Genomic DNA, 14,068 nt, shown 5'->3' with positions numbered 1-14,068 from the left:
AACTGGGCTCTCTCCTTTTGTAGTGCTACAGTGGATGGACTGTAACAGAAATGCTGTATTTTCCTCCATGGTACTGTCAGGCTCCCTTACTCTGTAGGAATTATATTACAACCCCACCCTGTTTAGGTAAACAGCAATGGTCCTGTAAAACTCTTTAGGGTTATGACAGGGTCAGATGACAGAGGGAGGTACTTCTTGATCCTTCCCTGGTAGCATCCACCCTGAAGGAAAATCCTGGCCTGGCTAGGCTATGATTTCAGGACTAACTGGTCACTTTCCAGTGGTTTACCCAATTGGTCTTCATGTGTATGTGTGCTTTGACAATGAGTGCCATTAGCTAATTGACTGAAGAGATCTTCAACCCATCCTTAACAAGCATTGTAGTGTAGCAATCAAGAAGGGGATTCTGGACCTATGTTTACTCCCAAGCCCAATAGTGATGAGGCTAAATGCAGCACTCCATTGCAAACTTGACTAAGCTTAACTAACTTAACAGAAACCATGGATCAAACTTCAACTTTTCTAGTTGCCTCAGTTACTCACAACTAAAAACACTTGTTTAACTTTACTTAATTAACCTAATTGCATTAAAAATGCATAATTTGTTTTATTGTGTAGATCCACCTGGCAAACCACAGAATCCAAGAGTTGTAGACACAACAAGAACATCTGTATCCATTGCTTGGAGTCCACCAGAAGAGGAAGGCGGCTCCAAGGTCACAGGCTACCTTATCGAGATGCAGAAGGTTGACCAGTATGAATGGACTAAGTGCAATACTACTCCAACAAAAATATGTGAATACACGCTGACTCACATGCCACAGGGAGCTGAATACAGGTTCCGTGTTAGAGCAGTTAATGCTGGTGGTCCTGGTGAGCCTGCTGATGTGCCAGGAACTGTTAAAGTCATTGAAATGCTAGGTGAGAAATGCTGAAATTGTTACTTTTGTGTCATGTCCAATATGCCCAATTTTAGGCTCAATTATGACCCATTAATTAACATAATTGACAGCCAAGTCTGTTGCACTGTACAGTGGACCTTCACAGTTGTCAGCCATCCAAAACTGCCAAACATAATCTGAAAAGGAACCTCTATCCTATGATGCACTTGCTCCAATAAGATTTCTATTTCCTCATCAGAAAATTAGAGCATGCGATTGCTGAAATGGCTAGATGAAGAGATCTTGAGTTTCAATGATTCTCATTGGTCATTAGTAAAAAGGCTTTTAAATGCCATTTCTCATCCATCAGTGGCTGAGCCCTCAGTGATGATAGTAGAGGTGGGCCAGTACATTTACAGCCAGGCATTGGATTTCCTAAATCATGCATAAACGGGCCCACGTTTGAAATTGGAACTGTCACATTTTTTTCGGACTTGCTTTATGATGTAGGTAAACTAATTTTTGGGATGCCACCAATATATGGTTTGGGTTTTTATTAAAGTTGAAATTCTTTTATTTTCAGAATATCCTGATTATGAACTTGACCAACAATACCTTGAAGGTCTGATTGTACGACAAGGTGGAGTGATCAAACTAACAGTGCCCATAAAAGGCAAACCTATTCCCATCTGCAAATGGACAAAAGAGGGCCGTGATATTAGCATGCGTGCAATGATTGCAACTTCTGAGACCCACACTGAGCTTGTGATAAAGGAAGCACACAGAGACGATTCAGGCACTTACGACTTGATTCTAGAAAATAAATGTGGTAAAAAGACAGTGTACATTAAGGTGAAAGTGATTGGAAATCCCGATCCTCCACAAGGCCCACTTGAATTTGATGACATTCAAGCTCGTTCCGTCAGAGTAAGTTGGAGACCGACTGCTGATGATGGTGGATCTGATATTATTGGGTATATTGTTGAGAGACGTGAGGTACCCAAAACTGCCTGGTACACTGTTGATTCCAGAGTAAGGGAGAGTTCCATTTTTGTTAAAGGCCTGAAGGAAAGTGTGGAATACCACTTCCGTGTTTCTGCTGAAAACCAATTTGGCATTAGCAAACCTCTAAAATCAGAAGAGCCGGTTGTACCAAAGACACCATTAAGTAAGTAGAACATGGTTCATTGTAAGCTTAAGTGGAGGCTATCTTATCTTTCCCTTTGAACTTAATTGCTTATTTTTTCACATACTGTAGCTAATTCATTACTGTCATTCTAGATCCACCAGAGCCTCCAAGCAATCCACCAGAAATACTGGATGTCACCAAAAGTTCTGTCAGCCTGTGCTGGTCAAGGCCAAGGGATGACGGTGGATCACGTGTCACAGGCTACTTTATTGAACGCAAAGAGTCTACTACAGATAAATGGGTGCGACAAAACAAGACCCATATTACCACAACAATGTATACCGTTGTTGGACTTGTTCCGAATGCTGAGTATCAATTCCGTATTCTGGCACAGAATGACATAGGTCTTGGAGATCCAAGCCTGCCATCTGATGTTGTCCAATGCAAGGATCCTTTTGGTATGTTCTATTGTAACCCATTGTATGAATTTGCACAATTTTTAAAAAATATTTCAACTGTAGTGCAACTGCTATATCTTAATGAGGTGCCTCACTATCAATTTCATTATATTAAAGTTAATATAATTCTGAAAATTATATTTCACAGATAAACCAAGCCAACCTGGAGAGATTGAGATTATTTCTGTCACGAAGGATAGCATCACTATAGCGTGGGAGCGTCCTGAATGTGATGGTGGCAAGGACATCATTGGTTACTGGGTTGAATATCGTCAGTCTGGTGATAGTGCATGGAAGAAATGTAACAAGGAACGAATAAAAGACAGACAGTTTATACAGGGTGGTCTTCTGGAAGCCACAGAATACGAATTCAGAGTGTTTGCAGAGAATGAGACTGGTGTCAGCAGACCTCGTAGAACCATTATGGCAATCAAGACTAAATTGACTTGTGCGTATTTTTATTTTGTGTTTTAATTTAAATCAATATGTCTTTTGCATTGCTAGAAGTTATTCATACTCATGTTTCTTTTATCTTACCAACAGCTGGAGAAGAACCATGTGTTAAGCAAGAGATTGCTGAAGTTATTGCTAAGCTAGGTGAGCCAGCCAAACTGACCTGCCAGATTATTGGTAGACCGCTTCCTGACATTAGGTGGTATCATTTTGGAAAAGAATTGCAACAAAGCCGCAAGTACAAAATGAGTTCAGATGGACGTAATCATTCAATTACCATTGTAACAGAAGATCAGGATGATGAAGGTGTGTATACATGCAGAGCTACTAATGATGTTGGAGAAACTGAGATCAGTGGTAAAGTATTGCTCGAGGCTGCTCCACAATTCCACCCTGCGTTCCCATTAAAAGACCACTACCTTGTAGGTGTTGGTACCAGTCTTCGCATCCATGTTTTATACATTGGGCGTCCTGTGCCTGCTATTCGCTGGTTCCATGGAAAGAAACCCTTGACAGATTCAGAAAATGTTTCAATAGAAAACACAGAACACTATACTCACCTTGTAGTGAGAAATATCCAACGGAAGAACCACACTGGGAAATACAAGGTGCAGCTGAGCAATGCATTTGGAACAGCTGAAACAACATTTAACGTAGAAATCCAAGGTAATCTATGGTTAGTTTTATAGAAGTTATTGCTAGAATATTTCACTCAAATAGTATATCTAATATCATCTACATTTACATATAGATAAACCAAATATGCCTGAAGGACCTATAGTAATTGATGCTTTGCTGAAGAATTCGGCAGTAATCATTTGGAAACCACCAGTTGATGACGGAGGTGCTTTGATTACCAACTATATTGTAGAAAAACGTGAAGCCAAGGAAGGTGACAAATGGCATCTAGTATCATCCTCTATTGCTGGCACATCTTGTAGAATTGTAAATCTCATTGACAGTGCTGGCTACTATTTCCGTGTTTCTGCTCAAAATCAGTTTGGTGTCAGTGAGCCATTAGAAGTTTCCTCTGTTGTCATAATCAAGAGTCCATTTGGTAAGTATCTACATAAATTGAGTTGTTACTTGTCCACTATCTTGCTATATTTTGAATTATAATATGTATACTTATTCCTCCCTATAGAGAAGCCTGGGATACCAGCCAAACCTGTTGTAACTGCGGTTACAAAGAACTCCTGTGTGGTTTCATGGAAACCACCTGCCAGTGATGGTGGTGCAAAGATTAGAAATTATTACCTTGAAAAACGAGAGAAGAAGCAAAATAAATGGATTGCTGTAACAACCGATGAAATACATGAAACAGTTTACTCTGTGAGAGGCCTTATTGAGGGCTTGGAGTACGAGTTCCGTGTCAAATGTGAAAACCTTGGCGGTGAGAGTGACTGGAGTGAATTATCTGATCCTGTTGTTCCAATGTGTGACGTACCCATCACAGCACCAAAGTTCAAAGAAGAAATACACAACTTGAGTGTGAAATATAAGGGCAATGCCACTTTTGTTTGCAAGATTACTGGTCATCCTAAACCTGTTGTGAAATGGTTTAAACAAGGAAAAGAAATTGAGCCTGATGGTGAAAAAGTAAAGATCTTGGAATTTAAAGGAGGATACCACCAGTTGGTAATAACTAGTGCCACAGGAGAAGATGCCTCTGTTTATCAAGTCCGAGCAGTCAATCAAGGAGGTTCCATTTCATCAACAGTCTCTTTGGATGTTGATGGTGTGTAACAGATACCAATTACTTAAACATGTTTTATAATAGTGAGAGGATATATTTCTATACACGTTTGGGATGTATTGGTCTTGGGAGCTAGCACAAAGTGGGTGAATCAGCAGCCCATTTTGCAAACCACCCAATTTCTTCTACTTCAATTTACTTTTTCACTGAAGTCACTGGAAAAAAATAATTGGATGGGGTGGAAAGCAAGCTGTTTATTCACTATTGCCCATTTTGCATTTTCCCCCGAGACCAACTTCACCCCTGTTAAGTTCACTATTGCCCATTTTGCATTTTCCCCCGAGACCAACTTCACTCCTGTTAAGTTCACTATTTTGCAATAACTTTCTGCCTCTCAATATTTATCTATTCCTTTTTTCTTGTTTCCAGTTCCTGCCAAGATTCATCTACCTAAACATCTGGAAGGCATGGGTGCAGTTCATGCTCTCCGCGGCGAAATTAAAAGCATTAAAATTCCTTTCAGTGGCAGACCTGATCCTATAATCACATGGCAGAAGGGCCAAGATCTTATTGATAATAATGGTCATTACCAAGTAATAGTGACAAGATCATTCACATCTCTTGTGTTCCCTAACGGAGTTGACAGGAAAGATGCTGGTTTCTATGTCGTATGTGCCAAGAACAGATTTGGCATAGATCAACAAACAGTTGAACTGGATGTGGCTGATGTGCCTGACGCACCAAGAGGAATTCAAGTCAGTGACGTTACACGCGATTCTGTTATATTAACATGGAATCCTCCAGCTAATGATGGTGGAAGCAGAATCATTAACTATGTTATTGAAAAATGTGCAACAACAGCAGAGATGTGGATTCGTGTTGCACAGTCGCGTGATACGCATTACACTGTTGTGAATCTTTTCGGCAAGACCAGTTACGAGTTCCGTGTGATTGCTGAGAACAAGTTTGGCCAGAGCCAACCATCAGAGCCAACCGATCCTATAGTCACAAAAGAAGATAAGACAAGAGTTCTGAACTATGATGAAGAGGTTGATGAATCAATAGAGATTACCAAATGCAAAGCTACCCATTCAACCATTAAAGAACTTCACAGTCGATACACAATTGCTGAAGAGCTGGGGCGTGGACAGTTTAGTATTGTTCATCGGTGTATTGAAAATATCAGTAAGAAAACATACATGGCGAAGTTTGTTAAAATAAAGGGTGCTGATCAGGTGCTGGTGAAGAAAGAGATTGAAATTCTCAATATTGCTCGGCACAAGAATATTCTTTGGCTACATGAATCATTTGAGAGCCTTGAAGAATTGGTTATGGTCTTTGAGTTCATTTCAGGCCTTGATATCTTTGAACGCATTAATACAACCAACTTTGAATTGAATGAAAGGGAAATTATCATCTACACCCGCCAGATCTGTGAAGCACTTGACTTTCTACACAATCAGAATGTAGGCCATTTTGATATCAGACCGGAGAATATAATCTACACCACAAGAAAGAGCTCTGTTCTTAAGATTGTTGAACTTGGACAAGCCCGACAGCTCAAACCTGGTGACAATATTAGAGTCCAATTCACTGCTGCAGAATATGCAGCACCTGAACTCCATCAGCATGATATGGTCAATGCAGCTACTGACATGTGGTCAGTAGGTGTGCTTGTATATGTACTTCTTAGTGGTCTAAATCCATTTGTTGCTGAAACAAACCAACAGATTATTGATAACATTACTAGAGCGGAGTACAGCTTTGAGGATGAAGCTTTCAAAGATGTCACCACTGAAGCTCTAGATTTCATTGATCGCCTGTTGGTCAAAGAAAGGAAGGCTCGGATGACAGCTGCTGATGCTCTTGAACATCCATGGTTGAAACAGAAGACTGAAAAAATGAGCACCAAAGTGATTAAGACTTTGAGACACAGAAGATACTATCAGACCTTAGTTAAGAAAGAATTAAATGTTGTTGTTTCTGTTGCTCGAATTTCTTCTGGTGGAGCTGTAAGAGCTCAACGGGGAGTTACAGTTGCCAAAGTTAAGATAGCTCCAATTGAAATCGGTCCACTTACTGGACAAATTATGCACGCTTCTGCTGAAGAAGGTGGTCACGTTAGGTATACCTGCAGGATAGAAAATTATGACCAATCTACCGAAGTCACTTGGTACTTTGGTGTCAGGCAACTGGAATGCAGTGACAAATATGAAATTACCTACCAAAATGGTTTGGCAACAATGTATGTTAAAGACATAAACAAGACAGATGATGGTACTTACAGATGCAAAGTAGTAAATGACTATGGTGAAGATAGCTCCTATGTAGAACTATTTGTGAGCAGTGTCAGAGAAATTCGTAAATTCTATATGGAACGCACTGTAAAGAAAGTAAAACGTAAGGTGGATGCTATGAGGCTCCTTGAGAGGCCACCTGAGTTTACTTTGCCTTTGTACAAGCGTTCTGCATATATTGGAGAAGATGTCAGATTTGGTGTTACAATAACAGTTCACCCTGAACCACGAGTAACTTGGTTGAAATCAGGACAGAAGATCAAACCTGGTGAAGATGACAAAAAATATACTTTTATTTCTGACAAAGGCCTCTATCAACTAATAATCCACAACATAACAAACGATGATGATGCTGAATACACAGTACTGGCTCGTAATAAATATGGTGAGGACAGCTGCAAAGCCAAATTAACAGTATTACCTCACCCACCTGCAGCAGATAACACTTTGAGACCAATGTTTAAACGTTTATTGGCAAATGTAGAGTGCATGGAAGGCCAAAGCATTCGTTTTGAATGTAGAGTGCATGGCATACCACCTCCTGCTCTGAAATGGGAGAAAGATGGACAGGCTTTGGCATTAGGTCCGAATATTGAAATTGTCCATGAAGGTTTAGACTACTATGTTTTGCACATAAGAGATACTTTGCCAGAAGACTCTGGTGTTTACAGAATTATTGCTACCAACAGCGCTGGATCTGCGAGCTGCCAGGCCTATCTAAAAGTTGAACGCATGACCTATGTCAAGCGTCATTATGAGAGTGAGGAGGAACGGCAGCGACATGTTGAGAAACAAATGAACAAAACAATAAGAATGGCCGAAATTCTTGCAAATGTCGAAGCAGTTCCACTGACAGCCGTAGCAAAGGAAGCTCTGCGAGAAGCTGCAATAATGTACAAACCAGCTATCAGCACTAAGCATGTAAAAGGTGAATATGAAATTTCAAGAGTAGAAAAACAAAAGGAAGAAAAGAGACTTCGTATGCCTTATGATATTCCAGAACCTCGTGTGCATGCAGCAAGTGCAATTGAAGAGAATCAAGAGATCAAACATTTTGTGCCATTGTCTGACATGAAATGGTACAGGAAACTGAGAGACCAATATGAAATGCCAGCACCCATGGAGAGAATTGTAACAAAACGACCAAAACGAATCCGTCTCTCCAGGTGGGAACAGTTTTATGTCATGCCTTTGCCACGCTTTACTGATCAGTATAAGCCCAAATGGCGTATACCAAAAATGTCACAAGATGATCTTGAAACGGTTAGACCAGCTCGAAGGCGCACGCCATCTCCTGAGTATGAAATATATTACAGACCAAGAAGGAGATCACTTTGTGATTTGTCAGATGATGAATTACTCCGCCCTGTTGATGAGTACCTTTCAATGAAGAGAATAGAAGAAGAAAGATTACGTCTTGAGGAAGAACTTGTATTAGGATTTTCTGCTTCACCTCCAAGCCGTAGCCCTCCACGTTTTGAGTTATCAGCGCTTCAGCAGAGACAGTTAGCTGCAGCGGAAGAGGAGAAAAAATATGGCAAATACCAAAAATATCACATCCCTTCCAAATATGAAGCTGGCCCAAGTTTTATAGACCTCCGGCAGCGTCATGACAAAGCTATTTATAAACCACCAAAACAAAGGCAAAGAATGATGGAAGACAGAGAAGATGAAGAGCTGCTTCGACCAATTGCTACAGTCCAGAAATTATCAGCTTACCAAAAAGAACTTGAGTATATGGAGCATGAGGAAAAAACACGGATCAAAAGTAGACGAGAAAGAGAGATTTTAGTGACAAAATCAGCAGAAGAAGAAGAAGAAGCCATTGAAGTTAAGAAATACGTTCGTAAAGAATCTCCACCTGTCTCAAGGCTTCTTAGGAGAAGAAGATCACTTTCCCCAACTTATATTGAATTGATGCGACCTGTATCTGAACTGATCAGACCTCGACGACGTCCTGCAGAACTTGAAAGCGAAGGCTTGGAAAGACGATCACCCACACCAGAGAGAACACGTCCCCGTTCACCAAGTCCAGTATCTCGAGAGAGCTCACTTTCACGCTTTGAAAGGACTGCTAGGTTTGACATCTTTTCACGATATGAGTCAATGAAAACTGCTCTAAAGACTCAGAAGACTTCAGAAGGAAAGTATGAAGTTATTACTCAACAGCCTTTCAGTCTTGACCATAGTCCACGTATAACTTTGAGGATGCGTTCTCACCGCATCCCCTGTGGTCAAAATACTAGATTCACTCTAAATGTTCTGTCCAAGCCAAGAGCTGAAATCAGTTGGTACCACAATGGTAGAGAAATTCAAGAGGGTGAAAAGTACCAATTTACTGACATGAATGGTGTCCTAACACTAGAAATTCGGGATTGTCAGGCTGAAGATAGTGGAACCTATCGTGTTGTTAGTTCTAATTATAAAGGAGAGGCTTCTGACTATGCAACACTAGATATTACGGGAGGTGACTATTTTACCTACCTATCTCGCCGTAAAGATGAGGAGCAACCAAAATTACTTGTACCTGAATTGACAAAGACTGATTTTTATCAACTCTCTACTATCAGAAAAGCAACAGAAATTGAAGAGATCAGTGAAATGAAAGAAACTAAAATAGAAAAGTCAGAAGTAAAGGAATCGATCAGTTCTGAAATGTATGCTTCAAAAGAAAGATCAATTTATGCATCTAAGAAAACTCTTCCAGCCAAAATAGTAACAAAACCACAGTCAGTCACGGTAGTAGAGGGAGAATCGGTTAGATTTTCCTGTGGCATTGATGGTGAGCCAACACCCACTGTGACATGGATGCACGCTAGAAGAAGAATTTCATCCTCCAAACGTTTATTTATTATGACAACACAGTATAAATCTACTTTTACAATTTCATCAGTTCAGTCTTCTGATGAAGGAAGCTATACAGTAGTGGTGGAAAACTCTGAAGGAAAACAAGAAGCACAGTTTACTCTGACTATCCAAAAAGTTGGAGCAAAAGAAACAGGTATTGTAGCAGCACCAACGGTAAAGACCCCTGAACCTCGTGCAAAGTCTTCAGAGGCAATGAAGACTCCCAAGAGAGTCAAATCACCAGAATTGGCCACTTCTCTTCCAAGAGTTAAGTCACCTCCAACTCTCAGAACACCTTCAGCAGAACGAGTAGAGATCCCTGCAAGTGCTCCACCTAAGATTTTTCAAGAATTGAAAGCTGAAGTTGCTGAAGATGGTACAGTAAAACTCACATGTGCAGTTGAGAGCACAGTTCTGAATGTGAAAGAATTGGCTTGGTTCAAAGATGGACATAAAATAAGGGAAAATAGTCACTACAAATTGGAATATGCTGCTAATGGTGTCTACAATCTCAGTATCCATGGAATTAATGCAACTGATGAAGGAGAATACACTTGTGAAATCACTGGTGAAGGAGGTGTTTCCAAAACCACTTTTTCCTTAGTTGGTCAAGTATTCAAAAACATTGTCACCAAAGTGGCCAGAATAACTGAATCAAAAGCAGATGTTCATAAAAAAGCTGTTAAATCATATGGAAAAACAGAAGTGGTTCAGGAACAATTCGTGAAAAAAGAACATAAAACATCATACACGGAAATTACAGCCACAAGGGTACAAATGACTGCTGTAGATGGCCAGAAAGCCATACTTAAGGCCAACATACCAAGTGTTTCCAATGTGAAATGGGTCTCAAATGGTGTGGAGCTTATCAATTCAGAAGATTATCGATATGGTGTATCTGGAAATGACCACACTTTAACCATCAAAAAGATCAGTTTCAGAGATGAAGGCGCAATCACCTGTGAAGCAAAAACTGAGCATGGAATAGTTAAATGTCAATTTGATTTAACAGTTAAGCAAAAACAATCAAATGCTCCAACATTCGTTGCACAGCCCAAGTCCCAAAATGTTAATGAAGGACAAAATGTAGAATTTACTTGTGAGATATCAGGAGATCCTTCTCCAGAGGTTGAATGGATGAAAGACAATCATCCTGTAAGTACTTTATTAATATAAGTTTGCTATTCATTTATGTGGTTCTCCAAATCAAATTATTTTGTATGTTCTTTGGCTTATAATGAAAAGAAACTTGTTTCATATTCCAGATTGCAATTTCAAGAAATCTGAGAGTGAGTCGTTTGAAAAGCAAGTACACCCTAGAAATTCTGAATGCAGCAGTCTCTGACAGTGGAAAATATACAGTAACAGCAAAGAATTTCCATGGACAGTGTTCTGCAACAGCTTCTTTAATTGTACTAGGTATGCAATTGCCTTAAATTCATTATTTTACTTGTCTTATGATCTTATGACCTTTGGGTGTTCTGTACACCTGATTTACATTGACTTTTTATTGTTCATGAACTTCTTTCTTAAATACAATGTCGAACAAAAGGCTGGCAATTAATTGAATAATTTTAACAAATTTACATTTTTACAGTATAAACTTGATGCAGATGTTTCAATGTTTTATTTGGTATGTTAGTACATAATGAATGGCACACTCGAGTAGAACCCAGATTTTGATGTTTATTTAATGATTTTACCTTTCCAGTTTGTCAAAAGTGAGGCCATTTATGCATTATATCTGTTTGCTCTGCTCCACAGCTCGAATTGAAGAACCTTCTAAAATGGTAGTTCTGGAGACTGGTGCTTCTGCTAGCATGCAGGAACATTTCTCTTCCAAGGCACAAGAACATTTCTCTTCCAAGGCAATGCAAATGACCAAACAAGAGGCCAGCAGCAGCATGTCCGAAGTTAAATTTGCCAGCATGTCTTCAAGTAGCATGTCATCTTTCAAAGAATCAAAACTATCAATGAGCTCCAGCTCTTTTATGGAGCATTCCAGTATGAGTCAATTGGAAGCAAGTACTGGCAAAATGATAACTGGTATTACTAAAGGTGATATTAAGTCATTACTAAAATATTTAAAAATTGACTTTTTCTATTAATTGCATCCAGTTGTACCAACATGCTGGAAAGAAAAGCTAATCTGTTTACTGTATGTTTTTTACAGGATCTTCTCCTAAAATTGAAGCTTTACCATCAGATATCACTATTGAGAAAGGAAAAGTTCTAACAGTTTCCTGTGCCTTCTCTGGTGATCCTATGCCTGAAGTGAAATGGTCACGTGGGGGAAGACCTCTTTCTGATGACGAGGATGGTGGCAGATTCCACATTGAAACAACAGATGATCTAACAACACTCATTATCACAGGTGTCAAAGAAAATGATGCAGGACGCTACACTCTAAGGCTCTCAAATGAATTTGGATCGGATTCTGCCACTGTAAATATTAAAATTAGATCAATTTAAAGATCTAAATCTGCTGACACATTATAAATTAAACTTCAAAATAGATACTTTAACTTTATGAACTTGAATTTCTGACTTGTATATATTATTTTAAATTTTTTTTTACCTAACCTGACATTGTGCATTTATACCAAACTAGACAATATCTGAACAAATGGTAGATTGTGCATTATGGGATTATTGCACTTGGATTTAGGAATTTTTAACCATTTTCTGTGACATGTACATACTGTATATAGCCGAACTAAACGGTTATGGAAGTTTTGTACCTTGTGTTTTATGAGATTTTTAATGGAACTTTTGAAACTGATAGTTGGCAGGGGAAAGTTTGAATAGGACGACTACCTTGTTCAACTTGGAATAAAATTTGCGCCTCAACACAATGTTGATGTCTAAGAATACCTCAGCAGGTAGAGAGGCTCCTTGCTGAAGACAGCCTACACCCAAGAGATGATACTATGCACAGTACCTTGATACGTGCAATACAAGTTTGTGGAATTAGAAGGTTACGTCTGTGATGCTATTTACAAATACCCTCCTGCAAATAACACCACAAGACTTTAGCCAATGAACCGACTATGTCATATCACTGTTTAACACAGACAAGATGGTCAACTATGAATACAAAGTATAAGCGGCCATTACTTTGTATTACCATCTTTAATGTGCACTGTTTCCAACATTGTAACTACTTGAATAGTTTGAAAGAAAAATACATCAACCTGGCATACCCTCATTTCAACAAGCTGTTCCAAGTACTCCTATGTGGAAATAGTGCTAACTCAAGGAGGTTCAGATTTTCCATGGGGTGCACTGACTTTGTGTGGTAATTGTAGAATTTTATTTCTTGTTATCTGTTTTGAGGGCATAAGTAACAGAAATTAACGACATTGAAAAGAACCCTTTGTGCTCCAACATTGTAATGCCCTTTGCAGTAACTTTAGAGGAATAAGTAGTGTTTATTTAATTTTATTGAGCCTCCTTGAGAATTAGATAAGTAAAATTGTATTTCTGATTGTGAAATAAAGCATGCTTTCTGCACCTAGAAATGTTTGCTTTCTTTTTTTCACAAGTTCAATCAACTAAAATCATAAAACAGCAACACAAAACATACAAAATAGTTAATAAATTTAGTAACTGCTCACACCTATGTCAGAATAAAAAAGATAATTCCCAAAGAAATTCAATACAGAAATTTAGAAGATAAAAGCATAAAGATGGGCAGAATTTTATAGCCTAGTGATGGTGGGGGGCAGATGGGTGGGGATGTAAAATTCCCAGGATAGTCATCCCGCCCCCAATCTGTCCACAGTTTTACATGAGACAAGCAAAGCCGAGGGTGGCCGGGCCACACACAGTCCAATTGAGGCCTTAAGAGGTCACTTCCCGCCCGACCTCAATTTTGAGGCTGGCAGGCGGAATTCAGGGGTGAGTGAATCCCAGCTGGTCACCTTGCTCAGTCTTTGGGTGGGAACAGGACCCTCCCTCAAGGGTCCACTTTCCAAATCAGGCAGTCCCCCACTCCCACAGGGTCTGCATCCCCTCTGGCTTCTTCCTCAAGACCCCCATCCTCCAGGCCTGCACAATGTCTGGGTCTTGTTTAAGGAGGTGGTAGATCAGGGAGTATTTAGGGTTATTTATATGGTCTTCCAGAAGGCATTCATTCAATGGGTTCCAACAAGCGACTGTTAGAAAAAATGAATATATATGGAATTGGAGGCAATCTATTGACATATGTAGTATATTATTTAGGAGATAGAGAGTAGGGTAATGGGTATGTACTCCAATTGGCAGGATGTGACTAATGGAGTTCCCCAGAAATTTATGCTGGGGCC

The 14,068-nt window shown here is 39.5% G+C and overlaps 1 protein-coding gene across 1 annotated transcript in view; it reads left to right on the top strand.

The window, feature by feature from the left end:
- ttn.1 (titin, tandem duplicate 1) overlaps positions 1-13,282 on the top strand; it is a 685,821-nt gene extending 672,539 nt beyond the window's left edge. The window contains exons 297-307 of the mRNA XM_041201521.1: positions 619-921; positions 1,465-2,049; positions 2,163-2,468; positions 2,617-2,916; positions 3,012-3,587; positions 3,673-3,978; positions 4,066-4,659; positions 5,047-10,916; positions 11,027-11,180; positions 11,526-11,819; positions 11,935-13,282. Of these exons, the coding sequence (XP_041057455.1) occupies positions 619-921; positions 1,465-2,049; positions 2,163-2,468; positions 2,617-2,916; positions 3,012-3,587; positions 3,673-3,978; positions 4,066-4,659; positions 5,047-10,916; positions 11,027-11,180; positions 11,526-11,819; positions 11,935-12,233 (9,587 nt within the window). The 3' untranslated portion in view covers positions 12,234-13,282. The remainder of the gene's footprint in view (positions 1-618; positions 922-1,464; positions 2,050-2,162; positions 2,469-2,616; positions 2,917-3,011; positions 3,588-3,672; positions 3,979-4,065; positions 4,660-5,046; positions 10,917-11,026; positions 11,181-11,525; positions 11,820-11,934) is intronic.
- The last annotated feature ends 786 nt before the right edge of the window (positions 13,283-14,068 follow it).

Source organism: Carcharodon carcharias, chromosome 12 (assembly GCF_017639515.1).
Source record: "Carcharodon carcharias isolate sCarCar2 chromosome 12, sCarCar2.pri, whole genome shotgun sequence".
Lineage (NCBI taxonomy): Eukaryota > Metazoa > Chordata > Chondrichthyes > Lamniformes > Lamnidae > Carcharodon > Carcharodon carcharias.
This window is presented reverse-complemented; position numbering and strand designations above follow the sequence as displayed.